At 39.1% G+C, this 17,568-nt stretch overlaps 1 protein-coding gene across 10 annotated transcripts in view; it reads right to left on the bottom strand.

Annotated features, from left to right (window-relative positions):
• Positions 1-17,568, bottom strand: part of SYNE1 (spectrin repeat containing nuclear envelope protein 1) — a 477,690-nt gene that overhangs the window by 289,527 nt on the left and 170,595 nt on the right. For all 10 annotated transcript variants that reach the window (XM_049653080.1, XM_049653082.1, XM_049653085.1 and 7 more), the window contains 12 exons: positions 16,941-17,143; positions 15,053-15,217; positions 14,463-14,615; positions 12,831-12,974; positions 9,973-10,146; positions 7,621-7,779; positions 7,154-7,318; positions 5,430-5,564; positions 3,083-3,241; positions 2,673-2,881; positions 1,947-2,055; positions 116-280 (listed from right to left, as the gene is read on the bottom strand). In XM_049653080.1, the coding sequence (XP_049509037.1) occupies positions 116-280; positions 1,947-2,055; positions 2,673-2,881; positions 3,083-3,241; positions 5,430-5,564; positions 7,154-7,318; positions 7,621-7,779; positions 9,973-10,146; positions 12,831-12,974; positions 14,463-14,615; positions 15,053-15,217; positions 16,941-17,143 (1,940 nt within the window). The remainder of the gene's footprint in view (positions 1-115; positions 281-1,946; positions 2,056-2,672; positions 2,882-3,082; positions 3,242-5,429; positions 5,565-7,153; positions 7,319-7,620; positions 7,780-9,972; positions 10,147-12,830; positions 12,975-14,462; positions 14,616-15,052; positions 15,218-16,940; positions 17,144-17,568) is intronic.

Consider the following 17,568-nt stretch of genomic DNA (forward strand, 5'->3'; position numbering starts at 1 on the left):
TGTTTCAACTATACTTTCTTTATATAATTACTTCTTAAACCACAACCCAAAGTAAAAAAGCCTTCCAGATTTCTCACCCAGAACTGTCTATTTAGAGTATGAGTAAATGGTATACCTCTGACAACAAAGCTATGAGAGCCTTGAAAGAACTAGATAATTTTGCCAACTCATCTCCTTGCTTTTGGGCTTCATTCTCAGAAGAAACTTCAATTAAAATTTTAAGCCTGGATTTCAGCCAGTTGAGAGTCTCGCCCTTTGTGGTAACACCATTTCTGATCTCCTGGAATGAAAGAATAGTTTTGATGAGCAAAATACATTGTGAATCAAGAAAGGACTCAGCCTAAGAAAGTTCATACGGTGGAGGTAGGAGAACCAGGCATTTGTTCATCAGTAGAGTGCCTGCTGATTTCACTTTTCGTTTACATCTTTAAGGAAAGTCCCTAAGTGCTAGGAAAACAAAAAACAAAAACCAAAAAACTTTCCCAATGTCAAAACCTGATATGTAAAATTGAACCTCTCATAACAAAAAGCTAACTAGATGCTTAGTTCATAACTAGATGGTCATATATCTATAGATATTCCTTTGATCACAAATAAAAATGCTTCTAAAAGTACTATAGAAAAATATGTGATACCAAAATTGGAAATTATATATTATCTTATTTTCTGGATAGGAAGTATGGATATTTTCTGGAAGGAATATGATATTTTTAGAAAAAGAAAAAAAAAGGTTAAAAGAGCCCTTTTTTTAATGAGCTGATTTCTTTTTGTTTGAAGAGTTTAGTTGTTGAATATTATTATGGATGCCCTAAAAATTGATTTTAACTTAACTGACTTAGATTTTATGCCTCATTTTTGTGACTTTATTGAAGTCAGTTCTCCAGATAGTAGGATGTGCAAATAGGAGCACAGCTCTAATCCAGGAAGGGAGGGTTTACTGGCCAGGACAAGGCCAGAAATATTCTGGAGCCTCGGCCCTTGTAAGGTCTGGGAACCGTGGGAGGGATGATCTGGGAAGCCTCTCCCTCCTACACACGCTTCGGGTGCATGAGGAAACCCAAGGTGCTGCTACAGAGGACCTTCCAGGGCACATTCACGCAAACAGAAAATGACTAGTTCCACAACCAAGTGATCTCTTCATTCTAAGATGTGAATTTTTTTTTTGGTACTATATAACAGCAACCAATGACAAATATAGATATCCTCCTATAGGTAGAGCATGACATTATTGAGGATCTCTAGCATTTACAGGGATTATAAATTTACTAGAAAAACATGGACCTCAGAAGATAGGAATAAAAAGGAAACATGTTCTCATTAACAGCTATTGTGTGACTTGCATGAGTTCAAAATGCTGAAAGATAAGGATTTTCACAATGGCGTGTGCCCATAAGACAGAATAGGCCATGCTAAGAAGGAGGAGGTTGCTGCGGTCATTCACAGGATGCGAACTGGGTTCAGGCTTGAGGTTCTGTCCGCTGGCTCCGTTTATCAGGCTGTACCCACGCTCACAGAGCTGATCCGATCCAGACTGAATGTGACATGGGAAATGATGCTTAGAGACCTTGCCCAATTCCCTCATTCTGTGAGCTGCCTTTTGAATGGCCGAAAATGTATAAAAACCTATAGCGTTCTTGTTTTTCCGCGACAATTCTTAAATCTCTGCTGTGTTATGTGCCCACGCATGCAATTTTCCTCTCAAGATTTCCCATTAGCTAAAGATGTATTAGAGGTACCCCTGAGTATGACTAAGTCTCAAAGCTAACAACAATTCAATAGAAAATCCTCCATACTTCTTCTCTACAGTAACATGAGGAGACTTCTTTTTAAGACAGTTTTTGAGAACTTAATTTTTTTACAGAAAGAAGAAAAATATATCATTTGTCTAGCATTAATTTTCTTATTAGTGAAAATTTTCCAGTCACAAAATATGGCCCAGAACTAACCTCTATGGCATGTTTAATCTCTCCATGGTTGGCGGTATCGATGGGCTCGTTCTTAAACCCTTTCAATTGTGTCTCCTTTGCAGATATCCAAGATGAGAACTCAGAAATTCTGAAATAACACAAGTATCTTCTTATTAAAGGGAGAAAATATCCCAGTGGTTAAAATACATTTTCTCTTTTGACTTTATTCATGGAAGTTGAACCATCAACTGATTAGCAAGTCAAGTAACAACTTTTCTAGGAACTGTTCCTTTACCATGAAGCTTGGGGCAGGGGTGCCTCTGGGCACTTTTCACATAGGAGGAAAGAGAAGGCAGAGTAGATGGAGTTCAGCTAAGGAAAACAATGTGTCCCAGCGCCTGAGCACGTGGAGGAAGGAAGCACCTGAGGTCTGGCCTCTTCTGTCTCCAGCAGATGGAGACAGAAACCCAGAGGCAGAGGCCCCCCTCTAGTACTATGAGGGAACCGGGGAGCAAGGAACTGCAAATTCGCTTCAAAGAGATAACATCTGGGTCACTCACAAATAAAGTGCTTCACTCTGTTTCTGACTGACGCCCATTTTTATTAAATGAAGCATTTTTATATAAGAGCCTGGGCAAGATCGCACGATTTGATTTTCTTTATTGCTGAAGACAAAACACGCATCATTACTTGTTTTGCAATGATCTAGGAATCAACAGTATTAGGACAGGTCAGATCCGCCTCCAGAAAGAGTTCCACAACTACCTTCTAGTGTAGTCCTTCCACTTGTCCTGGTCTTCCACGAGCTTCATGTAGGTGGAGTCAATGGCAGCTCTGAGCTCTTTGAGAGTCACGTGACAGGTTTCAGGTGTGTTCCTTACTGGGTCCCGGACGGGGAGTTTCAGACACAGTTCTTCAATAAGCTGTAACCTTTTCTCACAAAGATGATGAGGACCTTTGTCACTGAAGAAAATCTAATGAGCAATAAACGTTTATATAATCCCTGTGAGGATCCACACAGTACTTTCCTATTTTCATAGAAGATTCCCATTTAGTCTACTTGTATAAAGTAATTAAGCTATTTCGTGTTTTCAGACCCAAACCAAAGTACCAGCTGTATCCTTTAGGTGACAATGTGACTTGGCGTGCCCGCGCGTGGGGTGTGTGAGACGTACCCTGTGCTCCTTAATAATCTTTTCACTGCCTTCCTGGGGCACCAGCGTGGTCTCTCGATCCAGCTCAGTTCTGCATTCTTCTACAGAAGCTAGGAATCTATTCTTCTCCACATCAATCTTCAGATGAAGCAAATGATATGGGGCTTCTCCTTGAAGGTCCTACATCCCATAGGAATATTTTTAAAATATGATACCATTTCTGATTACACACATTTTCAACTGAAGTGGCAAAAACCATAAAATATTCCCTTGGGGTCTGATGTGATTTAATCACTATCGTCTGCACCTGCCGTTGTGCTTTGTACACTTCCAAGTAAGTATTGGGACCGCAATGAATATCTTCTGCCTGGGGGGCACATGTTTCACAGGGATTATTCTATTTAACTTTTACAACAGCCTCACACAATATTAATATTCCTATTTTACAGGTCGACCACTGAGGCTCAGGGGTAAGTAGAAAAGCTAGATTTGAATCTAAATTTAAATCATGCCCTGAGTCCATATACCCTCTCCCCAGCATATGTCTTTTTTAATTCTGTCAATGACCCTGTGAGATAGGAAGAACCTATATTACACTCACTACACAAAAGGCGAAGATAAGAAAACTTTTATTAATAAAAGTGCGAGGGTGAAACAGCCCACAGTCACACCTGTGACTACCTGCCATATCTCTTTCCTTAGAGCATTCCTCAAGTAAACAGGGCATCCAGCACGCAAGCAACATGAAATGTTTTATGTTCTTTCTGACATAAGAATAAGCTATATGATTACCTTCAGGCTTACAATTATTAGTTTTAGCTAACTTGTATCCTATGGTATTTATAAATTTTTTTAATGTTCATTTATTTTTGAGAGACAGAGCACAAGCAGGGGAGGGGCACAGAGAGAGGGGGACACAGGATCCGGAGCAGGCTCCAGGCTCCGAGCTGTCAGCACAGAACCTGACGCGGGGCTTGAACCCCCGGACCTTGAGATCATGACCTGAGGTGAAGTCGGACACTTAACTGACTGAGCCGCCCAGGTACCCCTATCCTATGGTATTTAAAAGGTTACTTTTAAAATAAAATACTAAGATAACTGATGAGAAAGATGATCTGGGGCTATGGAAAGACTAGACCAGATTATATCCTAGAGAGCTTAATGTTGTGAATGTGTGTGTGTATAAAAGAAATACAGCTTTCATTTAGAATCTCTATTCTATAATACATTTATGATATTTTAAGTTTTAAAGACGTATTAGAAAACTTGGGTTTAAGGATTTTTTAATTTTCAAATTTAGCAAGTAAAAAATTTTGTCCTTAACTGAGTTTTTCCTATGCACCGAGCTGATTTTATAGCCTATGTTACTGAGATGGAGAAAAAAAAAAAAAATCCAGAGATTCACAAAACCTGATGGAAAGTGTTTTGGTTGCCTATCTTTCAGACCCCGTGACTTCTTCATATAACACACATGAGGTTCGCCACTCCCTGTGACCTCGAGATAGCAGTGGTCAACCTGTTGCTAGAGTAGGTTTTCTCCAGGCTGGGGAAGACAGCCTTCGATTCTGAAATCGACTTCCATGTGATGAGTCCAGTGTGGGGCACTCAGGTCAGACACGCCAAGTGGATCCCTACATCCCCAACTTCTGTGCTTTCTCTCCTGCTCTCTCTCTCTCTTCCAGTTCCTGTTACTCCTCCCTCCCATGTACCCCAGATCCCTGCTTCTTCTGGAAAATCCTAGCTCAAAACTGGTTACTTGATTCACTCCTTTCCACTCCCCAAGTAGGCCCACTTCTCTCTACAAAAGCTTTCATATGTATTACTTACACTTTTGGGGACTTAGTATATGTTGTACTTTCATTATCTGCAACTAATTATCTTCCCCACTGGACTCGAAGCTCTTTGGGGAAATGGATCATGCTATGTTCATTGCTGAGTCCTTAACTAATAAATGTTCATATTTACATTTCTGAGGTCGTAACAATCTAAACCAGATGGTAAAATCCTTGAAAACAGCAAAATGTTATTATAGCATCTCTAACATAATTTATTTAAGTGGGTTTACTGATGTTGCTGAGTAAGTTAAATGCCCTTGCCATTCCTATCCCCAAACCTACGCAGGAAAAGAAAAAGAGTGCTCTTAAGTAATATGATAAAATTGATGCTACTAAAAAAATGAGAAAAACAAAATTCTCTCATACTTTATCATGCTTTATTCAAGTTCAGTTTTTTCAGTGGGAGAAGTAACTATGGTGACCTTCCATGACTTTCTACATTTCTCTTACAATCGAACCTTAATCCCCTCATGCTCTGTCCCATCATGCACGATACGTACTTATGTCCGTGCGTCCATTATGTCCTGACTCACCTTCCACTGTTTATGGAGCTTCCTAACAGCTTCCTGCAGGCCCTGCTGTTCCTGCTCAGGGAGGATGTCAGTGAGCTCGTCGCAAGCTTTCAGGAAAGCATTGAGCACTCTCTGATCCAGCTGACTGAAAAATTCCTGGCGTGGAGGGGGAAGTGGTTACGAGTGTCAGACAGAATAAAAGGCAGCATCTACACACCATACAGTCAGGCAGTCACGCCTCAAAATGAGCCCGTTAGCCAGCCAGTGCCCTCTTTAAACCTTCCTGGCAACTATGATTTTTTTTTTAAGGAATGAACTATAATTATCTATAGTTATGAGTCAGAAGCCACCACATCTGAAATTCAACTAGTACTTTTCATTTTTTAGAAAGAAATACCTTTGCAGTTTTCAAATTTGGTAGAATATTCTGGAAGGCCAAGGGGCCGAACACCTTGATTCCCTATAATAGAGTTTTCATTCCTCTCTGGTAAAGTCAGAAGAGCAGAACAGAAACTAGTGTTTAGCCTTGCAATTCCTCACACCCTAGCTGCAATGTGTTTCAGGCCCTGCTGGTTCATTATGAGCCATTTCCATCCACATCCAGGCGAAAACACACGACCCCACAGGCTACGGACAGAACTGTGCCCACCGACGTCTGCCAAATTCCTGTGTTGAATCCCTAACCCCCAGTGTAATGAAATTTGGAGATGAGGCCTACGGGGTGATGAGATGAGGTCATGAGGGTGGGTCCCTCATGATGGAATTAGTGCCCTTATAAGAAGAGACATCAAAGATCTTGCTCCCTATTTATCTCCGTCTTACGAGAAGAAAGTGACAATGACCATCTACAAGCCAGGAAGAGAGTCCTCACCAAACCCAAACTGTGAGAAAATAAGTGCCCGTTGCTTAAGCACCCAGTGTATGCATAAATATATGGCACACCATGCAGATAAATACAACACGTGTGCACATCGACGCATGACCAAGTCTCACACAGACTCAAGGAGTACGTCCGCGGAGATATTTTGAAACAACAGTGGTTCAAACCAGAAAGTGCCACACGGCACCACGCGTCTAAACTGAAGGAGATGCTGGCTGGTCACCGACATCACAGTCAGCTGCGTCACAAATATATTGCAGTCATCATGCGGTAGTGTGGTTCATACAAATATCCACTGGAATTTCAGGGGAAATAACTCAAAGTACATGTTCTCAGAGGGGCCATCATCTCCACTTGGCGTTGATCACTAACATTTTTAATACTGAAATGATTTAAATGAGTATGATTAACAGGAAGATGGCTTCACGATAGGACAAGCTGTGGATCAGCTACCAAACTTCAAGGCACGTGGTGTTCATACTTCCATATGAAATGAGCACAGAGACTTAGCCATCCACCTAAAATTGTCTCTTAAAAACAGTTATGTTGGTTACATAAACATTTCTCACCTAGCAATCAATAGTCATTTGGAGAGCCTGAATTCTATATCCGGTAACTCTCTACTCCCTCAGGGACTTAGGAATGGCCAATTATAATGCTGCTCATCAGTTGCCCTTGAAGTTCTTTTTGCTGCTGCCCTTTTCTTTAGATCTCATAACCTAAAATGTTTCTGCCTCCCTAACTCACCTCTTCTTCCCTGTTCTCCTCAAACACTCAGTATTAGATCGGAGCACACTTTTTACTTTTCACCCAAGACCACTTGTCCGTGTCCTCAGCTCAAGTGCCCCATGAAGGATAAACTCACTGTATGTTTCTTCAGGAGGTCTTCAGGGTTCCCCTTTTCCTCCAGGCCCTCCTGAGCGATCCGTAGCACCTTCTCCAACTCTGCTCGAGACTCTTCAAATTTCTTCATCAAGCGACTATTGGTTTCCACATGTTTCTTCCAGTCTCCAATTTTCTTCACCATATTCTTGATTTAAAAAATAATCATAATGTGATGCTGCTTCCGGATTACTGAAAGCATCATTTTGTTAAAGAGTATTGTTTCTTTAAAAAAAAAAAAAAACACTTGGAAGGAATACATTTCATTATGAGAGTAATCAACTCCTTTTTAACATTGATGAATATTAAGAAAACAAGTAAAATGATTGGTTCCAAACCTCAGTAGGCAAGACATTTAGCAAGAGTGGAAGCATGACACGTGATGGTGAGATGTCCTCATTCCTTGTATTTTTCCCTGGCTCGTGTCTCTATAGCACAGACAGAGCTTACCTGGAAAGCACCATGGGCATCTGCAATCTGCCTGTGCAGCTTCGTCTGATCAAAATGCTTTAACACACTGCTCAAGGTCACGAACTTTTGAACATTTTGACTGCCTTTCTCAATTTGCGTCATGGTTTTCTTACAGCTCTCTTGACAAGCTGACAGTTCCTACAGGGAAAGGAAACCCACAACAATAGTATTTAAAACAGTGAGAAAAAGAAGGAAAGAGAGGAACCATTACAAAACAATAAGAACAACATTATATAGCTTTTAGGCTTTTAGTCAGCTATAAGTAAAATCAAAAGTACAGAGAAGTGTTTCTTTTCAGAAGAGCTCAATTTGAAGCAATCACCGAAGTCAGTGCTTTTTATATAAGGCATTTAAATGTCACATTGAGCTTTTCGAGATTTTTTTATATATTTCATGCCTGTGCTATTACCATTAAGAAAATGAAAGGGCATCAAAGTTGTTATTTCTCTAGTGCCTGCTTTGTCCATCCAACTCATAGGCCTTTGGTTTACTGAGAGAACAATCACAAAATTAATCTACATACTAGGTTTTAATCTGACTAAATAAATTTAACACCCATGCACATTATACTTTACTGAAAGAGCTGCAGCAAATTATATATCATTTGTGTATCCCAAAAGGCACATTTGAATTCCTAAGGTTCGCAAGCTGTCAGTCAACCTTTCATTAACAAAACGAGGGACCCCAGACCCTAACCACAAAAGGCAACAGCCTGGTGGGTGTGGGAGAACATGTAGGTGTCACACAGTCACCGGATGAGAAGCCATGGTGACCCAGGGCTTTCCACCTCTGCTTCGTAACCTGGCATCATAGTGGTTTCTACAGTTGATAGATGCATGGAAATTAGCCCAGTCAAAGGCCAACAGTCACTTTTTGACTTGAAGCCACCACACTATTTGCATTTTGACATCCTCAACTGCTTTGGAAAAGTATTTCAAACTGCTCATTTGGATACCGGTTTTGGCAATCCAGATGCAAATATTAAGACCAAGGGTTTTGTTTTGTTTTGGCAAAATGGAATAAGGACACACTTTTTCCTTTTGAAGATTTAGGAGGTCAGAGAGTAACATATGTTAACAAAGATATTATTAAATATTATTAGTATTATTATTACTAAAATATCAAATGTTATTTTAATTGTGGAAGGATTCTTTGATGGCAATGTATAGTGATTTGAGAATGTGAGACACGGCAACCTGACTCAAAGTGAGAGACAATCTTTATCCAATAGGATGAGAGCCCACTAGAACAGGGTTTGGTAGTATAATCATCATGGCTCTATTATCAATAATAATAATAATAATAATAATAACTAGTTATAGAGTACGTATTATGTGCCACTGTGTGCTAAGTACATTATAGAATATCTAATGTAATCTTCACAATAAGCTCTCAACTAGGTATTATTACCTGCATTTTAAGCATAAAAGCTAATCAAGGCTTTGTAATTTGTTACATCAGATCTATGATCCGAATATCTATATGACACTTCAGATACTCTTGGCTCTTTCTACTAAGTGATGCTGCCTTCCTTCCAGGAATCTTTTTCAATGAAGGCAGTGGCAAACCTTTTGCCCGTTAAGTTTCACCCTTCTCTGATGGATGGGGTCATTTGTAATAAACCACCTAAACAAGTCAATTAACTTCAAGAGAGGGAAGCTGTTCTGCAGAGAGATCTGCTTACTAAAACTGAGACAAAGAAAAATAATTATCACTCCAAACACATTCCCAGAACTTTATGATTGTATAATCTCAGAGGCAAAGAAAAGATCTCTTAAGACACAGATTATAGGGACACCTGGGTGGCTCAGTCGGTTAAGCGTGCTATTTCAGCTCAGGTCATGATCTCACAGTTTGTGAGTTCGAGCCCCGCATCAGGCTCTGGGCTGAAAGCTCAGCGCCTGGAACCTGCTTCGGATTCTGTGTCTCCCTCTCTCTCTGTCTCTTCCCTTCTTATATTCTGTCGCCCTCTCTCAAAAATAAATGAGCATTAAAAAAAAAAGATGTAAAAAAGACATAGATTATAGACACCGGGTAGAAATAGAATGCAGCTGTTTACTTTTATATATATCTAAATACATAAAATTTTTAATTTGGTTATAAAAATTTTATCTCTATGTAAATTTACATAGATAGATACATTTTATTTTATCTTTAGTGGACAGGGTTTTCATCTTTGGACAAGATGTGTATTTTTGTTTTGAGTTGCCAGCGCTACTCTAGAAAAATGTCTCCTGTCCTAACTGAATTCCAGCCACTGTGGGCACCACCTCAGTCCCATTACACACGCTTTACAAATAACCATGTCTCCTCACGGGGACTTTTCCTTACCTGATGTTTCTGTTTAAAAAGGGCACTGGATTGTGCTTCACGCTCGAGAACTGCCATAATTTCATGGATTTTCGCAAGCGAGTCATAAAAGAACGTCATCTGCTTTTCCAGTTCTTCCAATGGGATCAACAGCTGCTGAGACTCATAAAGGAGTGGAGGGCAACATTCTTTGACCTTTGAAAAGACAAAAACAAAAATTCCGTCAAACGCCGCTAAGTACCACAAGCTCAGGGCACTGTTCACACCTCTGAGAACATTTTCTTCAGCGAAGCTGTCATTCGGTGCTTGCAGATCTCCAAAGACTCTTATTTAATGATATTTCCTTTGTACTGTTACATTTTGATATAAAAACACAATACTACTCAATCACTGAGACAAATAAATGCCACAGAATTTTCCCAGGAAGATTCATCTAAAGTGTCCATCTGGATGGCACCCTCCCATCTAAACGAGGCTGTTAGTGAGCCAGACGGCATCGAATTCTCCCTCATAAACTGTGCAACTGATCTTCATTTCGGCCTCAAAACCTGACCTGAGATCGTTACGAATTACGTTATCTAGACTGACTTTCCAACTTTATTTTCAAGGTCTCTACAACTTGAACCCTAAACTCCGGACAGACCTGTAACTTTGCTGACTCATTCTTCCCAGACAGGCCTTGTGCTTCCCTACCTCCCCCAGAAATATGTGTCACGACCCTCTGCCAATCATCTTACTCACCCCAAGCGCACAAGTCATGTACCAGTTTATTTACAAAGGTTCCCAAGCCAGGGGATGTCTCCCTAGTCTGAACTGACCCAGCCTCATCTGTCACTTGTCTTTTAAAAAATGCTGTTACTTTATACCCTTGTATTGCCCTTTTTTTTTTTAAAGAGAGAAAGAGAGCGTGCAAGCAGGGGAGAGAGAATCCCAAGCAAGCTCAATGCTCAGCGCGGAGCCCAACACGGGGTTCCATCCCATGACCCTGGGATCATGACCTGAGCCAAAATCAAGAGTCGGACCCTCAACCACTGAGACACCCAGGTGCCCCTACACTTGTATTCATATCAGCTCGATCTTCACGATGAGGCCATACGTTCCTGGAGATCAAGAGATCCATAAAGTTTCTGTCTTCACACCTTCATGTTGGAATGCAGGATCAAGTAGTTCTCAAGAACTTCCTGTCCCCACTCATTTTACTTAGAATTGCTCCCAAAATATTATTCATACTTTTGGGAACCAACGAAAGGAAATGGAATACTTGTTAATAGACCATTCTCTTTTTTCTTAAATTATGAATATTCTCATGCTCTCGGATACACTGCCTAAAGGGTAAACTCACCAAAAGAAAGCTACCGATCTACTGCAACAAGGTTTTTCTAAAATGATTCTGAACAAAAGAGAGTCTGCTAACACGTATAAAAATCAGTTGGTTTCTGGGTGCCTAGGTGGCTCAGTTGGTTAAGTATCTGACTCTTGATTTTGGCTCAGGTCACGATATCACGGTTTATAAGACAGAGCCCCATGTTGGGCTTTGCACTGACAGCACAGAGCCTACTTGGGATTCTCTCTCTCCCTTGCTCACGTTCTCTCTCTCTCTCTGTCTCTCTCTCTCAGAATAAGTAAATAAACATCAAAATAAATAAAAATAAATTAAAAGTCAGTGTGCTTTATAAATCTTTCCTAGATACAGCTGAAAACTTACTAAGATCCTACAACTGAAGCAGTAGCTTAAAAAAGCAGAATGACTTAGATGTGCTCAAAGGTGGAATCTGCTTTCTCACAGGTCACCTTAAATCATTAAACTTGGTTGGCCTCGGCTAAGATGTGCAAGCCCAAGATATGGCTCTGAAAGCTGTTTGAAGGTTATCAAATCAGTAACGTTGACTTTGAATTGTACCCAATATTTACAGATGACATTTAACTTGAATGTTAAAAATAAAAAGAATTACAAATTAACATTCTAATATATGTCAGTTTGGCAAATGAAGTGTTCTCTTTTTTTCAATACCATGATTCTTCCTTTTTCCACTTATCTCATTTATTCCTCTTTTCATTAATTGCCCACTACTGACTTCATGTGGGTTATTCTCCTTCTGCTTGTTCTCTCCTAAATTACAGGTTTTTCTGCTATCTTTTCCTCTGTTTCTCAATTCTTCATCACAACATTTTCCTCTTCATTTATACTACCTCCTTCCTTCTATTAAAAATTAATTACTGAAATGCAAACAATACCATCTGCATAAAACTCAACTTCAGGTAGATAAGAAATCCCAATGGAACTTCCAAAGCTCTTAAGGAAAATCCCCCAATGGAACAGAAAAGTCTTATGGCTGGTGTTTAGTGTTCACTCGGTTCCCTGTACACAGGTGGCACAAGTGTATGTGTCTTAGGTCTAAGGTGAGCTCCGTGAGCTTAAGAGAGCAGAATTTCCACGTTCCGGGCTATTCACACAGAAAATAGCATAAATACTCTTAGAACAGTCAAATAAACCTCAATAAAAAGTACATTTTGGAACTCTTTCTCATTTAAATGTATGATCTCTTCCTCTTCCTTCCCTTTCCTTATCTCCCCCCTTTGTTGGATGACATTTCACTGACCCCTTATTTCTCCAGAAGAGACCAATCGATTTTATGAAAATAAACCTCCTAGTACTTCCAAATTAACAGAGGAATTACCTGACATCAGCTCCATAGTTTAATTTTTTAAACTTCATGACCAAGTTCCTAAATGGCAAAGTTACTAAATCAAGAATCCCAATAACCAACAAAAGGATGATCTCTTAACAGGTAAAGACTTTGCCCATGAGTGTGTTGGCCGGAGGAGGTATAGGCACGCGGAAGGCAGTGTTGGCCCCTGGCATTAACATATTTTCCCACCTTGGTTAGCTGTTCTTTGAGCCCAGACATGGTTGCAAACATTTCATTGGCTTCTTCTTGGGAGCTCTCCTTGGTAATGAGGTGCGCGGTCTTGGTAATCATCTTGTACTGAGCATCCATTACAGGCACCCGCTGCTCAATGTCCTGCAGGAGCCATTGAAACAGCTACATTACCACAACGTACATTTCCTTTTAATTTCAGAATTCTGCAGAAGGCTGAACAAAAATCAATATGTACTGTATGAAATCCTATACTTGTAAGAAACTTTTGGAGATTCCAGTTATTGCTTTCCTTCTTTGCTAATATGTTATATATTGGTAAGATCATATTAAAAATACGGGGCGCCTGGGTGGCTCAGTCGGTTAAGCCTCCGACTTCAGCTCAGGTCACGATCTCACGGTCCGTGGGTTCGAGCCCCGCGTCGGGCTCTGGGCTGATGGCTCAGAGCCTGGAGCCTGCTTCCGATTCTGTCTCTCTCTCTCTCTCTGCCCCTCCCCCGTTCATGCTCTGTCTCTCTCTGTCTCAAAAATAAATAAACGTTAAAAAAAATAAAATAAAATAAAAATAGATAAAAGCTTTCCTTTAAAAGCAACCATAAATCCTTAAGTAAGCATCAAGTTTACACTTCCAAAATATATGTGTGAATGTAGTATGTAAACATCATAAATCAAGTAAATGCATGTTAATTTGGGGCAATTCCTCTGACCTTAACAATTATACAACTTACCTTATCTTAAAAAAAGCAACACACGGTCATTGTAGATAATTTATGAATTAGAGATAATAAGAAAAAGAAAACTGAAGTTACTTCCAGGCTTCTCACTCAGTGCTAACCAGAGCTAACATGCATCACTATATCATGAACATTTCCCCCTCTGTGTGCTTACACCCATTTTTTTATATTTACACAAAAAATGGGATATTGTTTTTTTGCTTTTCCCAATAGTATATTAGAAAAGCTTTCCATGTCATTACGTATTCTTCTACTACTTCATTTTTGAGAGCTGCAAGGTCCTCAAAATATGCAAATAGCACAATTCATTTAATAAATTTGTTAGAGTAGAGGCGTTTATGTAGAAGTGTTGGATGTAGATGTTTCCTGTTTTCTCCTAGTCCTTTGTAATTTGGTTGTAAAAAAAAAAAATCTCTGAATTAAAAAAAAACAAAAAAAAAACCTATTTTGAAGTTACTGTATGGTCAAAACATATCTTTAAAAAATTCAAACAGAGGGGTGCCTGGATGGCTCAGTCAGTTGAGCTTCCGACTTCGGCTCAGGTCATGAGCTCACAGTTGGTGAGTTTGAACCCCACACTGGGGTTCACCGTTGTCAGCGCTGAGCCGGCTTTGAACCTTCTGTCCCTCTCTCTCTCAGCCCCTCCCTCCTCATGCTCACTCGCTTTCTCTCTCCCTCTCAAATAAATTAACCTTTAAAAAAATAGAGCATTAAAAAATTCAAATAAATTTTTTTATTTAAATGCAATCTTTAATTCTGAGGTGCAAATCAGGATATGCACACATGTCAAAAGGGTGCCAAGGAGACAGGAAAACTTTGCAACCATCTGAGTAACATGAATGACCTTTTGTTTCACAACAGAACAGGTTTTCACTTTGTTGTCCAGAAACCCCCTCACCTCCAAGTCTTGAATTAATAACTTGACATTAATAAAAGAGACTTCTAAGGGTTCAGAAAGTTTCTTATGGGCTTCAGTTGCAAAATCAGACAGGACAGTAATACAGTCTGCGTACTCCTTCTTCATTCTGTCCATCTCATCAGCCCGAGCATACTGTTAAGGAAAGGGAGAAGCACAACACGGAAAATCAGTAAGCCCGACCTCTGGGAGCCTGTAACCCTCACATTTACATACTTTCTAGAATTGTTATATGGTAAGAAAGACTGATTTCTGATTCTTATTTTAGATATACTTGAAGGAAGTCCAATTACTGTGAAAAAAAAAAAAAAAACTAGCACAGAAGTGAAGAATTATGATTTCAAACATGAGGCCCCATATGTCAATACAATCCTTAACCAAAGTATACATTTCTGTAATGTGTAAGTGGGAAAGAATAAAGGACCCAAAATAAACATAACAGTTCCAAACACATCTGCACTCTGCCTAAATAAGTCCATGCTGCAACAATAAAACAGCCTCTAAACGGACTGTTTATCAGCATGTTCGTAACACATGCATGTTCTAAGCATACATAGATTTGAAAGACATACTTGCTTGACTTCCATAAACAACTCCCTCCACCGTCCATTGAGCAATAGCAATTGCTGTTTAAGATCTCGGGAAACCATTTCATCACATGTTTCAATTAGAAAATTGCCAGCATCATTCATGGCAGCGTGCTGCTGTATCCAGTGAGGCAAGTTTCGAAAAAAATCCTAAACAATAAACGATGCACATTACTGTAAGCCACAAACCAAAACTCAACAAATGATATGGAAGTAACCAGACTATGTGAAATATCTTTGTTCTAAACTTGTGCAAATTTTAAGGTAAATCTTAGTTCTTTTTCCAAATGCAATTTTCAATAGAGAGGTTGAAAAATAGGAGCTAGAAATGCTGAGTGTCGTTTTATAAGAACGGCTTGGCCATATCTTTTGTTGAAGACAAAAACAAACAAACAAACAAACAAACACATAATGACCATTTTCTGTCATTTCTATTTTACAGATAAAAAAACGAATTTTTGTTGTGTAAAGGACTTGTACAGTCTTCAGGCTGGTAAACACCAGTGCCAGAGTCATATAAAAGGTACAACATTTTAGATAAATGTATAGTTTTCTTTGTAGATTATAAATAAACCTTTGACCTATTACCTTTGATTTTAAAATCTGAATATCGTGCATGAAGATAATTAACAATCATGGATATAAACCATTGAAAACAATTTTTGAATTAAATATCTGGGCCAGGAACACTGAATACAGTAACATCCTTTTTTATTCGTTTAAAGTTACCCCCCTGACAATGAAGCAGTCTTCTGCTGATTTCAAGTTAATACATGTGTGCTTGTACATACTTATACACATACACCACAGTATAAACCAAGAATACCAAAGAGAATTCAAAATCTATTTTATAAAACCATGTGTGGGAGGACTTCCCACATAAATAGATGAGAACACTTCTGTTTCTGGTGGTTATATTCCCTTGGATGAAATTAACACATATGACATCTACTAGGGCATTGTCAGTCTAATCAGAAAAGCCAAAATCTGTATGGGTATACAATTCTTGTCATCCTCAGCTACACAAGAATTTTTCATCTGTGTGAAACACAGAGTGGTAAACATTTAAAAACAATGCATCTACTCACAAAACGCAATCACACAAGAACTGATCTTGGACAGTAAGCACTAATTCTAATGTATTTACTATACTTTTTTAATGGGAGCCTGGCATTTTAATATCTTCTACTTATAAATTGATTTTTCATGGGAAAATGCCAGATTCCCATTAAGAAGTACATAATAAATCCATTTTGTGTGATATTTTAATGTAAATGACATTAAAGCAAAACATTAACTCTTAAACACACACATACACACCTGGAATCGAAGGAAAAAGATCATTCTTGCCCGGAATAAGACCTTTGACTGAGCGTTGATAAAATGCAAAAAAGAATATCCAAAGAGACAAAAACGTGATGGCCCAGATGTTCAACTGGCATGTGTCATTATACAGAGTCAGTATTATGTTATCCTCTCTTCAATTAGGAAATCCACAGAGGATTTCTGACCACAGAGGTCAGAGCCTTTCAAGTATAGACTTTATAGTGAGTATAGCGAACTCTGTTGCCCACTGGGTTTGGGTGTCCGGCCATTGGTTCCTCCTCTTCTGAACACAAAAGCAAAACACTGAACTGATCCGATAGGGAACTGTTTTAATATAACTTCTATAAAGCAATGCGTTTCTTGGCCTAAAGGAATTTACTAACCTGAAGGCACAGTTTTTCAGGCAAGTCAAGATTCTTGAGTCAGACTTACAAAGATATAACACTCTCTTAGAGAACTATGCTGTGAAAGACTCATTTCTTTTGGTGAGTTTGAACCCCACACTGGGCTCACCGTTGTCAGTTTCTTTTGTAGGAAGCGACATTACCTTTTTGGCATGCTCTGATTGATTTAGCATTTTCTCAGCATCCTCCAGCCAGGCCTGAAGACTAGCCACAGTATTGCCATATCGATCCCAGTTAGCGATGACTTCTTCCAGCATGCTTCGCACGCTCCTGACCTCTACTGAGAGGTTCCTCCACTGGGCTGTGGTTTCATTCATGAATTTCATCACATTCTCGGCTTCTTCCACTAAAACAGATCAACCAAAATAGAATCTTTACTTTTTTATTCGAAATCTACCAAACCTTTTTTCTATGGTCTATATACTGGTTTGCACTTATAATTCTTCTTCAGATTATGAAGTTAACAGATGAAATGTTAGGATTTTATTCAGCAGATGCTGGGGATGTGTTATACCATATTCACAGCTGTTTACAAAGATTAAAGGTGATAATATATTTAAAATTTTTGATAAGTGGGATGCAATAAATGACATATATATTTGTTCGCATTTTGTATGTACTCAAAGAGATGCTCACATATATAGTATTGATCACAAATGCTACAGTTCATTTTCGATTCAATATGACAGATATATTTACAAAATGAAGCCAACATATGTTAGTTACAATTTGTGTATCCACAGTAACTTAAGTTTTCATTTACTTGATAAT

Source organism: Panthera uncia, assembly GCF_023721935.1.
Source record: "Panthera uncia isolate 11264 chromosome B2 unlocalized genomic scaffold, Puncia_PCG_1.0 HiC_scaffold_24, whole genome shotgun sequence".
Lineage (NCBI taxonomy): Eukaryota > Metazoa > Chordata > Mammalia > Carnivora > Felidae > Panthera > Panthera uncia.